The following is a 12535-nucleotide window of genomic DNA, read 5'->3' as shown; positions in this document are numbered from 1 at the left end:
CGGGCGCGCGTGGCTGCGCTGTGTTTGTACCGTGGTGTATTCATCCTCTTCCTCTCCGAGCACCGCAGGCTCACAGGTCCAGCTTTGGGCATCTTACGTAAGCTGGGGCTGTGACAGCGGCCATCTAAACTTGAGTGCCCAGGTGGAAAAATAAAAACCATAGCTGTTACTAAAGAGATTTTTGTTCTAAGGAGTATTTGGAGAAGGGGAGCGTGTTGCTGCTTTCAGAAGACAGTGTCATAAATTTGTATGTGCAGGTACGCTTTTAACTGTTGGCTTTTTTCCTGCTTTCCAGATCGTCGCTATTTTGAACAGACCACACCATGCGTGAGTACAAGCTAGTGGTCCTTGGTTCAGGAGGTGTGGGGAAGTCCGCTTTGGTGAGTTTTGGGAAGCAGTTCTGAAACCGATACACAAACTTCAAAATTGGCCTATCTTTTTGCAGACAATGCACATTAAATGCATTGGGATATTTGTTTTACTTTCAACGTGCATAGTGACTTCCATGTAGCCACTGTTACGCTGCTGAAATATCTGTGAATGTGTGTCACGTTTTTGGAGAAGCAGCAGGCAATTAATCACTGTTATAACAGTTAGCATTTCATTTCTGCTTCCCGCATGGATGTAATACTGTAAATGACTGAATGTCTGTACCTAAGTATTAAAAGCCTAACCTAAGCTGGAACAGTGAATGAAGTCTTGCTGTGCGTGGCAGTGAATTAGGGGTGGTTGCAGCCTTGCATACCTTGAAGGCTGTGTGTTTTCCATCCTCGATAAAACCTGAATGAGCAGCCTGGACTGAAAGCGCGGGGCAGAATGAGAGGTCACCTCCAGCCTGTGCAGTGCAGAGGATAAGCAGACTGATGACACTTTAGGCACTCCTTAAGTACTTGTGTTGTTTCTAATAAGAGGTTTACGTAGCAGAGTTGATAGTAAAGCATTGTAAGAGATTTCTGTCACCTATTTATCATACAAATCAGTCAAGCAGCTCGCTCCAACAAGAAAGGCAAAGAACTGGTCAAGTGTAAAGTTATCTAAAACAAGGAACTACACTGTGTTCCTTTTCACAGAAGATGGTAATAGCTGACCAGTCATTCATGTCCCAGACGCTTCCTTCTTGTTTATTCTGCTGAAATGGGCTGCTAATAATCTTGGTAAATCACCTGCAGAATCCAGATGAACAGGAGGAAAGATTATTCAATTATGTATCGAACTTGATGTACTCTTTCAGAGATCCCGACCTAATCTTTACAAGATGTAGGTGTAAAATTTTTTTTATACACTCTATTCTTCCAACTTAAGCAATCCGTATTACTTCTTCCACCAGCATTCCCTTGATTGAGTATCTTGCTTTTGTTACGTAACATTGGAAGACTTACTGGGTAAAATAGGACACTTATTAATATGCTGTATGTAAAAATTATTCTGCCTCTGACATATTTGAATTTCCTTATTTGTGATGTGAAGTCTGAGTCAGCATCCATCGTTGGCCTTTTTAAAAGCTGAAATGCAAATACTGACTTAGTCTGGTAGACAAAAGTTAAATTCTTTTTCCACAGTCCAGGTGTTAAGTAAGCATATATTGCAGTTCATATACAACATTGATCCATTATGTTTGTAACAGGACACAATAAGTGCCAATTAGCAGCTAAGAGTGAATAATATTTAGCTTTCAAGATGACTGTCTACTTATTTACAAGCATTAGCAAGGAGAGGTTACAAGGTGGGATTTAAAATAATACGGAGGTCACTTTAAAATTTCTTTCTTCGAACTGTATAAACTGTCTAACAAAAAGGCTAGTGTTCATTTTCTGTGTTTTCATTGAGAGTGTAGATTACAATATGGTGTTGTTTAACTGCAAATCTTCCTTATTGTTTCAACTCTTCTGTGCCAATGTGATGCTGATTGTGCCTTTTGGTAATGATGACAGGATGGCAGAAAAACCTTCACTGTTATTAAGGCACGGTTATTTTGCAACTTATTTGTTTCCTGTACAGTAGTTTTCTCCCCATTTCTAATGAGGGTAAAAATCTTCTGTCGTGTCAGTGGGTAGACAGTATTACCAAGAGTATCCAGTTGTGCGTAGTCTTACATAGAAGTGGAGACTAAAGTTGGGACACACACCCCGAAACTAAGAGAAAGTTATAAAGGTCTTGGATCCATGCGTAACCTGAAAACAACCCCAGATTTGTATCTTCTCCCTTGGCCTCTCTTTCCACCTATAATCAATAATAAAGTACATCAGAGATTAAGAATATTACATAGTAATGTAGGTTATGAATGAAGTTGAATATAATCGTAATTATGATTGTGTGTAATTGGTGTCTATGTGAACACACAAGCACCAGTTGAGATAACAAGAGTTAGAACAGTGATTTATTAGAAATAAAACAATTTGAGAAGAGAGTACATGGGTTCAGTTCATTTTCTTTCAGAGCAGTACTGTATTTGTGGATATAAAATAAGACTCTGAGTGTTATAGTAGAAAGGTGAAACGTCATGAGTGGTTTGTCACGTTCTCGCACTGAAGGCTGGTTCACAAATGCAGTTCCCAGAACAGAGCAGTAGAGATGTGACTGACTTCAGTGCTCAAATGTTAGCCACCTAGCAAATAGCAGCCTCTTCGGACTCTCTTTGGTTAGCAGCTGTGCTAAGAATCCTAAAATATAATCTGTGATCTACAGTTCTTATTGTTGGTTTCCATTGCTGGTATAACACTGTAATCCACATTAATAGTGGTATTTTATTATAATGATTTTCCTGAGATCTGTTATCTGAAAGGCAAACTGGGACAGCCATTCAGTGTAACAAGAAAATATTGGGGAAGCAAAGTCTTTGATCGTTAGGGTGTAAAATAGGTTTATTTAGTGATACAGGATGATCTTTAAATGAGGTAGTACTAGAAATATTTTTTTCTTATATTAAAAGAAAGAGCAAACCATGAGGAACTGCTCGGTTTCCAGAATACAGCAAGATGTTCTGTGTGTATCTGGCATATGCCATTCTCTGAAAGTTTGCAAGTCCTTTTGTGACAAATGTGAACTCTCTTGCAGTAAAATCTCACCCTCCTGTCCAAACAAAATACAGCTTCTCGAAACAGGTAGTGACTTCTCAGAATTTGTGTTAAAAAACTTATAGAAAGTTCAGTTGGCAAAAGATAGTTGGTGTGTTTGTTGATTTTAAAGAGACAAAATTAAGTGCTGGGATCTCGGCGCTTAGTTTTACAAACACACACCACCTTGTTTTACAAACATCAACCAAACCTCCGGACGGTCCTGTGCTGCGTTACTACGTTATGGCAGATTATTGTGGGAAAGAGCATGGGGATGCGAGGCGAAAAGGAAAAGCAAGCTTTGCCTTGCAGAGGGCAAGTAAAGCTGCGCACTGCCAGGAGCCAGAGCACGCCACGTACGGAGCTTGGATGTCCAGAGATGGGCCACATACGAGTGACAGCTTGATAGGAAATGTTTAGAGTAGATTTGCTTTGAATAATTATATAGGGGAAGAAAGACTTCCTCTTTGACATGAATGATGTCTCCTCCTTTAATGGTTTAATACCAATTGAGTATCTGGAGACACTCCAGATTTAACTTGCTGCTCTGAAATATGTCTGTGCTCTGGGCACGTAATCCAGAGTAGCTCCACTGTAACTCTAATATGATTTGAATCGAAATGTGGATTTTCCACAATGTACAGATTGCCAGTTCTTCTGATTAAATTTCACGTCTTCCATATTTGGTGATTTTTATTCTTCTAAAGTCGTAGGCACTGAAGTAGAGGTATTTTTGAGGATATCATCTTTATGAAAAAGCAAGCAAGCAAACAGTTTACATTTCAAAGAAGTTTTGAAAACATGCTTGAATAAAGTGATTCTTAGAACAACAGAAACTATGCAAATTTTATTTAAAAAAATCAAAAATTTATGTCTTTTTCTCTGCTCCCCACTATTGAATTTTAATAGCAGTGTTGAGCAGTTTTTGTGTTGTTACTTTTTCGTGAAGTGCTTCTTGATAAATGTTACTGGTTGTGTTCAGCTCACTTAATTTTTTTTCTTCTTTCCTTTCTCCCCAGACTGTACAGTTCGTTCAGGGAATTTTTGTTGAAAAATATGACCCAACAATAGAAGATTCATACAGAAAGGTAAAATGACATCATTTTTATTTCTTTCAAGTCTCATAGAGCTTGCTTCTTTTTAATAATGCGACGAAAGCTTATCAGAATGAGAAAGGGTCTTTTCTGAGAAAATGTTATGGCTGCATAAAACCGCAGCAAGAAAGCGATGCATAGAAAAGCATCAGTCTTGGAATAGTTTCATGCAGATAGTTTTCTTTGACTTCACAGAGTGCTTTACTAGCTTAGGGCCTCTGAATGCAATCAGACAAATTGTATCAGCTACTATAAAGCAGAATTATCAGGGAAAGACAAATTTTGCTGTTAATTGGACCACTCCCTAACTTAGTTTTATTTAACAGAAGGATTAAACCTCTATTACTCCATATAACTAAGAGCTTTCACTTTAAATCTCCAATGACTCAAGTTGAGGCAGTTTGAGGCTCTCCACTGTTCGCCTGTTTCTTCGTTAGAGGTTACTACACCTGCCCAGAGATCAGCCTGGTGTATTTTCCTGAACCATCACCGATTTCCACTTGTACTGGGGTATGAGCTATGGTGTACTGCCCATCCTCCTGCCAGTGCTTCTGATTGACGTCTGGGGATAGGAACAGCTCAACCAAACTAGGGTCAGGCTGTTAATCAGATCTGTTTGCTGTAATTTGACATATAGTTATTACTTCAAAACATAAAGATATCAGTATTTGCTACGTGTGTGCTATCTGTTAGAGAGGTTATATACACCGTTCGTCACAGTAGGTTATATTACTGTAGCATAGCAATTGCATTTTGTTGTTTTCTTTTAGGAATGGCTGTTTTGCCAATTTAGTTCAAACGTGTTCTGCTTGATTTGAAGGCATATAAAATTCTTTACAGCCGTTTTGGATGCAGGCTTGTAATTGCTGAGCAAAAGTCCTTGTCAGGATCCCTGACGCTGTCGTGTTACGTAATTCTGTCAACAGAGCTGCTTTCTTCACTCGATTGATGTCAAGTAACCCCTTGTTTTACAGATTAGCATAAATGTTACCATAATTAAAGGCACCAAAACAGCAAACAAAAACTTCTAACATTTGTGCCTGTGATAATTAAATGTAAATTGTGGTGTGAGTTCTGCTGTTAAATTTATTTGACTTTCCTGGAATTACCCTCGTTGGATCTGAGACATTTCTCAGGGAGTGGAAGACTTGCTAAGCCTAACTGTGAGGATCATTAAATATTTTGCTTTTTCTTTTCTTCCTTACTCCCTTCACTCCCAGCAGCAAAGAAAAATTGAAGCTTTTAAGGTCCGTTGATTTGTAAGAGTGGATTTTTATTTCACTTAAGTTGAGATGTTTACAATGAGCTGCTCATTTAGGCCTTTATAATCAACAGAGCCCTGGAGCATAAGTGAGCTGACCCAAATGCCTGGCTTGGGGCATAATTAATCCTCTAATAGCGGTGCCTCTCAGCGCTGGGGAGGTGCAGGTGGCTGGCTTGCTTATAGAGGTCTTTGCGGCAGAAGTAAAAATTAAGCTGATACTCCTCTTGCCTGTCCCATTTCAGACTTTTTATTTTTAACTGCATTTGTCTCTTCCTTTTTTTTTCCCAGCAAGTGGAAGTAGACTGTCAACAGTGTATGCTTGAAATCCTCGATACAGCAGGGACAGTAAGTATAACTTCTTTTTCTAATTGTTTCTTTGTTAAGAATGAGGTGACGTGTTAAGAGTAGAACTTATACTAGTAAAATAATCCTGCCCGAGCAAAAACAATAGGTCAGCTGCAATAATTTAAATTGAACGGTTTTGTTAAATAACCCAAAACCCAGTGTGGTGAATGAGCCTTCTGCAGCCCTGCTAGCAGCGTTGTGAATCCGTTCCCCAGAGGGTGTCCCAGTGCTGGGACACAAAGGTTGGTGCATCCTGTGCCTCTCACCTCTTCTCTGCCACCCACCATCGTCTCGCTATCAACACACTGATACGGGATAATTTTACATGTTAATTTTGCAAGTGGCCAGAATACACAGACGAAAAAGGCAAGGTCTTAAGCAGCAGGCTCTTTACTAAAATAAAGGTAAGATACAAAGGTGGAAGGGAGAAGGAGGACTCAGTGCTAAGGCAGCATTGTTCTGTGGCTAATTGTGGGCACAGTTTGACGCACTGAATCATTGTGGCTGCTTCTTTTAAAACCAAGTCTGTAATCATTGCTGTTTCAGCCTCTTGTACTACATATTAATTCAGTAAGTAGGTTGCATCACTCTAGGGCTTTTCCCCAAACAGGACTGAAGGGAGCAGTTTCCTCTTCCCGTGGGGAGGGAAGAGGATATGTCCATGTGGATTGAAGCCACTTCCAGGCAATGCATGGGGATGTCCTCCCAGCATGTCACATCTGCCCACCTGGAGGGATTCAATCCGTAAAGATTCTGTACCTGTCAAGGAATACTCCTCCACCCCGGTGGCACCTCCCTGGCGCTGCCTTGTGCTGCTTTGGGAGGCCCATGTCGTCCTTCCAGCCGGGGCCGCGCAGCGACTCCCTTTGCCACGCCAGTGTCACTTGCCGTCCTGCGAAGTCCTGTCACTGAGTAAACAGACCTTGTAATGGTTGAGTGCACATCACAGGGGGAGGACATGCTTCCTGAAAGTTAGTTTTATTTAGAAAGCTTTGAAAATTATCAACAGCAATGCGAAGGCGTGGAAGCAGAAATCATTGTTACATGGTTCTGGTAAAGCTTCCTTTCATAGCTGTGGACAAAGGCAGCTCTGATCTGGTACAGATTTTCCAGCCTGCTCTTGCATTTCATTGCATTGAACCTTTAAGCCATTTTCGTGCTAGAGATGACTACTATGTAATTGCATATGTTCAGAGGTGATCAGGCACTGCCTTCCCACGCAGTCGTGCTCACAATAAATCGCGAGTATGTGACACCTATGCCTGTTTCAATATCATGTTAGAGGAGAAATTGAATTTCCAGTCCTTATCTGTTGTCTGGGGAATTGGTCTGATGGCAGACTCGTACTTAACACCGTATCAGAAAATAAATGAAAGATCACTACAAAATATGTCAGCCAAATCTTAACACCTTGTATTATGGTTTAGGGCACACAACAGTCCATCTGCAGATACATTTTTATTGCTGCTCTTGATCTTTTTACCGTTTTTTTCAAGAAGCCTTTTTCTCTATTAGGGGGAAAAAATTAAGAGATGTGTTAATACTTTTACTAAATTTGCATGCTTCAGTGGATTTCTGTAAGGGGTAAAAATGTAAATGCATGCTGTATGGTACTATATTCTTGTCTCCATTACAACAAAAGTATTCCTTTGTAAATGTTTGTTAGCTGCATTCACTAGCTAATGACTTTTTAAAATATTTGATTACAGGAGCAATTTACAGCAATGAGGGATCTCTATATGAAGAACGGTCAAGGGTTTGCACTAGTATATTCTATAACAGCACAGTCCACATTTAACGACTTACAGGACCTGCGGGAACAGATTTTACGGGTTAAGGACACTGAAGATGTAAGTAGAATATTTTTTCTTCTGCAAATGGTTAAAATGTGTTTGTAAGTAAACATACAGGAATTTGTGAGTAAAATTTCTTTCTAAGAATATTCGTTGCTGTATAACAAAGTCTTGTGTTGAAGTAAGTTTCCTTAGCATTGTTTGTTATTTTCAGTGATGTTATTTGAGGTCCAATATCTGCTAATGGGCATAGTGAAGCCAAATTTTCACATGTGCTGGAAGGCTAACAGTCTTTGGAAATGGTGGGAGTTGACTGAAAAAAAAAAATAAAGCTGAAACAGAAGTACAAAGCCGTGACGTTTCCTGAAGGTCGGCTGTGAAGTCTCTCGAGTCCTGGCGCAGGGCGGTGTTGTACGCTGTGCCCTCTGTGCCGTTCACATGTGTACGGGTCATAATCCAAGTTGATGAACTTGAACTGCAAATAGAAAGGACATGTTCAGCTTATTGACCAAAGTGTGCTTTGTAATTTAAGTGTCATTAATAGCTTTTTTTTTTTTTTTTTTTTTTGAAAATCACTGAATGTTCCTTTATTTTCATTTCTCTGTGTGTGAGGGCAGAATCAGTAGGGGCTGGGGAGGCGGGATGGGAGCCTGTTCAGTCGCCTCCGCTCCGGCTGCCGGAGCTGTTTGTCAGATTAAGTAGTCCTGGGTCTTGTTGCATGAAGTAGAGATTCCCTTACTGTAGCTGTGCAGAGCCTCTTAGTTTGTGAGCTCTGCTTCGGTCAAATCCATCAGAACCAAAACTTTCACAGGATTTTAGGTTATCGTATGAAACTGTGCTTATCCCTTTCTGAAGGAAAGGGGGATGTTTAAGGGTCTGTGACTGTGGTCTGTCGGTCCCGTGACGCCCGTGTGTGAGCAGGGAGGGCTCAGCTTTGCGCTGCGGGTGTGCCTGTCCCCACGAATGGCAATGGCACTCGGCAGACCACCCTCACGGTCTGAGGCTTTTAAACTCTCACCAGTTTTCTTTCTTCCTTCTGTCATTTGACAAAATCTGTAACCCCAAGGAGATCACACAGTTGTATGAATTAAATCATTAAAAGATTCTGAAAGAGTCTTAGCTAGTGACACAAGGTTGTAATTTTGGTTGTTTAAATCCCTTTTTAAAATAAGGAAAAATTACATTAAGATAGTTTGCATTCAGTCCTGTTTGACAGAAGAAACTATTTGCCGTATTTCCAGTTCAGGCCCCAACTCCTGTAACTGGAACTCCTTGGCAGGCTTTTAATTTCTAAATGTGTGATGTAGGTGAGGTTGCCGGTGGCTTTTGCCATGGTAGCCATGTGGCTGTGGAGACGTGTGGGAACTCTCTCTCTGTGTAGCCTTCTTCCAGAATTAGCTGAAATTAATTTTTTTTTTTTTTTTTTTGCCTAACAGTTGATAATGTATTCAAGGGTTTGCCCTGAGGAGTGTGAAAAAGGTTGCCTATTTTTTTTCCACTGACAGCTTAAAAGTAGCTGCTGCCTTTGATGTCGATTGCTTTTGGGTTGTGTCAGCCGCTTTCTGGCTCACCAGCGGAGCTGTGGAAGCAGCAGCAGCCTCTTGCTCACAGCCCTGATCTCCTTACAGCAGCTGGGGGAGCGGTGGGGGTCGGTAAACAGGGCTGGGACACGTGTTTAGGCCAAATCCTAGGTAAGCTATGTGCATTGTATTTAAATAGCCTTTCAGGAAAATGCGGTTTGAGCAGAGTGCGCGGGGTGGGATGAGCACAGCCCGCAGCTCAGCTGCTCTGGGGCTGAGGGCAGCCTCTCAGGGCTGCTTCTTTCTCGTGGATCTTCATTGTCCCATATCCTGATTACCTTGTTTTGAATGGCTTTGGTTCCCTCCTTGGTTTAACAAGCTGAACTTCTATTTATGCAAAACTGATTCGCATTTAGGTAGGGATTATGCTTGCATAAATCCCTGGTAACATGAGTCCTTTATTAGCCTCTCGGCCAGAGCCCAGCGCTTCGCTCAGCTGCGCTCGCTGGAGGGGAATTTGCACCGTAAGCTGGTCAAGTTCATCGGACAATAGAGACTGTTGCTTTTGTTTTTACTTCAGTGATTTGATTTAATTATTAAAATGCATTTATTTATTTTGGGTTAGGGGGATGTTACTTGTTGAATCCAGGCCTGAGAACCTTTTGAACATTTAAGCCATGTTCTGCTGAGTTAGGAAAAAGTGCTCCTTCCTGTATTTAGTTTCAGAATGTGTCTTTTAAAATCCCAATACTTAAACCATTAAATTATATATGTCTAAGAAAGTTTAAATTCCAGTCTTCTACATGAAATAGTAAATGATCAAAAGCTAGTTGTTCATCAAACTCCATTTTTGGCTCTATGATAAACAATTACTACCTTTTGAAATAACCTTATACAGAGTTTCATGTCTTTCAAACCTATACTGTTTACCCATCTAAGTATCACTTTTTTTCCTATTATTTCACATCTTGATATCCTTTTTTTTTTGCTGAACATGTTCACAACACATTTTCATGTTTTGGTGTGAGAAAATTTCTTTTAACTATCTAGAAAACTCTAAAGAACGGGATTAAGCTGATATAGTTGTAAATATCCTGTTGGGGTCTAATGTGAAATAAGCCTTTTCGGATTTGCCTCATCTGTATTGTGACTTCAGGTTTCTGATGTAATAAGTAAAACTTTTTTCTCAAAACTAAAAATGTGATCATTTTCTAATCAGTATGGCTGTAAGTTTTAAATACAAAAATTTAATCTTGAGTGTTGTTGAATCAGGAAGAGACTACAAATATTAACGTTGAAGTAGATTAAAAATATACAGCGTGTTGTAAGTTACCAAAGGAAGTGGATAATGATTTATTTTCCAGCTGGAAACTACTCGTTTTCTGTTCAAAGAATTAAATGCTTCAGGAAATGGAGCGGGGTGCACACCCATTATCAGCAGTTCTTCGGTTTTTTTCTACTTTTACATAGTGTAAGGGAAACAGGATGCCGTCGCTGTTGTGTGCATGCGAAGCACTGCATGCGTCCTGCAGATCTTGCTGTGGTCTCGCGTTTCAAAATCCACCTTAGCTCTGGCTGTATTGTCCCGTAAGATCTATGAGATGCAGGTTGTAAAAGCAAACTTCAAAATGATATGTAACCCACAATTCTCAGGCGTAGAAAGTCCTGAACTGCGTATTTGTCTCCAAACTGGCTGTGAAAATGTGCAGGCTGGGGAGCAGTGCAGTGCTGAGCTGGGTGCCCCAGCTGCGCGGCCCTTGGGGAAGGGTCCTGCAGGAGGGGCAGGCAGCGGCCGGGACTGCGCTGTAATCTCATCATCTTGTAGGTATGGAAATGGCACCTGAGGGTAGGAGGTTTTGGTTGTTACGGAGGTTTTTTGGGTGCTTTAGGTGTTTTTTGTTTGCTTGTTTGAGGTCTTTTCTACCTATTTGTGACATCTTGGTGGGCTACAGCCGTGGTAGAGACTGCCTGAGAACCAGAGAAAGCCTTCTGAAATTATATATCAGGACACTATTTCTAAAATCTCTTAGTACTGTTTTTAATCTATATTTTTGCCCGATTTCTTTCTCCTGAAAGAGTTTTAACTCAATATCTAAACATAACTGATGAGAGCAAATCCTGCTGCTTACACTCACCAACGCGTACTCTGATACTTTCTGAGACAAATGGATTTATAACTTAATGAGTGCAGACTGCACTTGGCTCTCCGCACTGCACCAAGCAAATACAATCGCAGCCCCGGTGAGAAACTACAGCTGAGCAAGAGACCCTGTCCTTTCTGTTGCCCCTTGTGCCGTTTGTGGGAGGGCTGGGCAAGCCAAGGGACCCCTCCTTTCTGTGCAGCCTAATGCAAACACACTGTAATAAGCATTTACTACAGCCAAGGTCGTTTTCCTACAGTATTAAATGTCTCTGTTTTTCTGTAGGAAATGTCACAAGGAACACGGTTTCCCCAAGGCACTTTCTTTCTCATGAAGGAGCGAGAAGGTGACTCACCCAGACACTTTAGAAAGCCAACAGCTTAAGGAGAGGGGCAGATGCCCTTTCATCATTGGCTTAAACAAATGATTTGCCTGTATTTGCGTCATGGGTCTAGGATGAATCTTTTGAACATGTATCAAATGTTTGTTTTAATATTGCATGAGGTTATTTATTGGAAGTGGTGTCCTTTCAGGAGCTTAGCTGCTAGGTGGTCACTAGTTAGAAATTCTAATTATTCTAAGCTAGTAAATACTGAGCCCAGTGTTTGTGCCTTTTGTGTAGTGAACATCCTCTTTTCTGCGTGTATGCAGAACATGTCAGTAGTATGGTACTGTATTGAGATGAGAAAGGTGGTCTTGTGTGGGAATACTTAGCTGCACAGGACTATTCCTTTTTATTCTGTGTCCAGGGCAGTGCTTTTCAAAGTGCTTCCATTTATTGTTGTGTGGCTTGACAACAGGTTGACAAGGCAGGTCAAAGGGGCTGAAACATATAATGTATGTCTTAAAACACATGCTGTATGTTCTGTTTTCTAAAATAGGCTAAGTTGGCAGGCAGTTTAGCCTAGTGCCACATGGAAGTCCTGAAATGCATTTCAGTAGTAAATTAAGTTTTTGACTAGAAAGGTGTTGGATGTGGAGGCCAGAAAATAAATCTTTACTAACTTAAGAAGGTGCTGAAATACTACCACTTGGTTTTACGGTGTCCTCCATGTGTTTAATTCTTAGTGAACCAGGGTGTCTATAGTATCGACTTTCTTCAACCCTTTCCCAGCAGGCATCTAAATTGCAGTCTAGTTTGTGAGCTCTGCTGAACTTCTGATGTTTATTGTTTTTCATACTGTCTATATTGTCTTCTCCCTGCTCCCCGCCATGTGCCTTTGTAAGCCATAGCATTACAGTCCATGTTGTATGTTAACTTGCTGATGTATCTCTTGTTCTTGCTTGTCTTCTCTCCAGGTTCCGATGATTCTGGTTGGCAATAA

The 12535-nt window shown here is 40.7% G+C and overlaps 1 protein-coding gene across 1 annotated transcript in view; it reads left to right on the top strand.

Moving 5' to 3' along the window:
* Positions 1–316: 316 nt before the first annotated feature.
* RAP1A (RAP1A, member of RAS oncogene family) overlaps positions 317–12535 on the top strand; it is an 18360-nt gene continuing 6141 nt past the window's right edge. Inside the window, exons 1-5 of the mRNA XM_009585534.1 lie at positions 317–380; positions 4073–4141; positions 5700–5756; positions 7466–7606; positions 12510–12535. The exon at positions 12510–12535 is cut by the window's right edge and continues 133 nt beyond it. Coding sequence (XP_009583829.1) covers positions 324–380; positions 4073–4141; positions 5700–5756; positions 7466–7606; positions 12510–12535 — 350 coding nt within the window. The 5' untranslated portion in view covers positions 317–323. The remainder of the gene's footprint in view (positions 381–4072; positions 4142–5699; positions 5757–7465; positions 7607–12509) is intronic.

This window comes from Fulmarus glacialis, unplaced genomic scaffold, assembly GCF_000690835.1.
Source record: "Fulmarus glacialis isolate BGI_N327 unplaced genomic scaffold, ASM69083v1 scaffold40010, whole genome shotgun sequence".
NCBI lineage: Eukaryota > Metazoa > Chordata > Aves > Procellariiformes > Procellariidae > Fulmarus > Fulmarus glacialis.
Note: the sequence above shows the minus strand (reverse complement) of the source record. Positions and strands in the feature narration are given on the sequence as shown.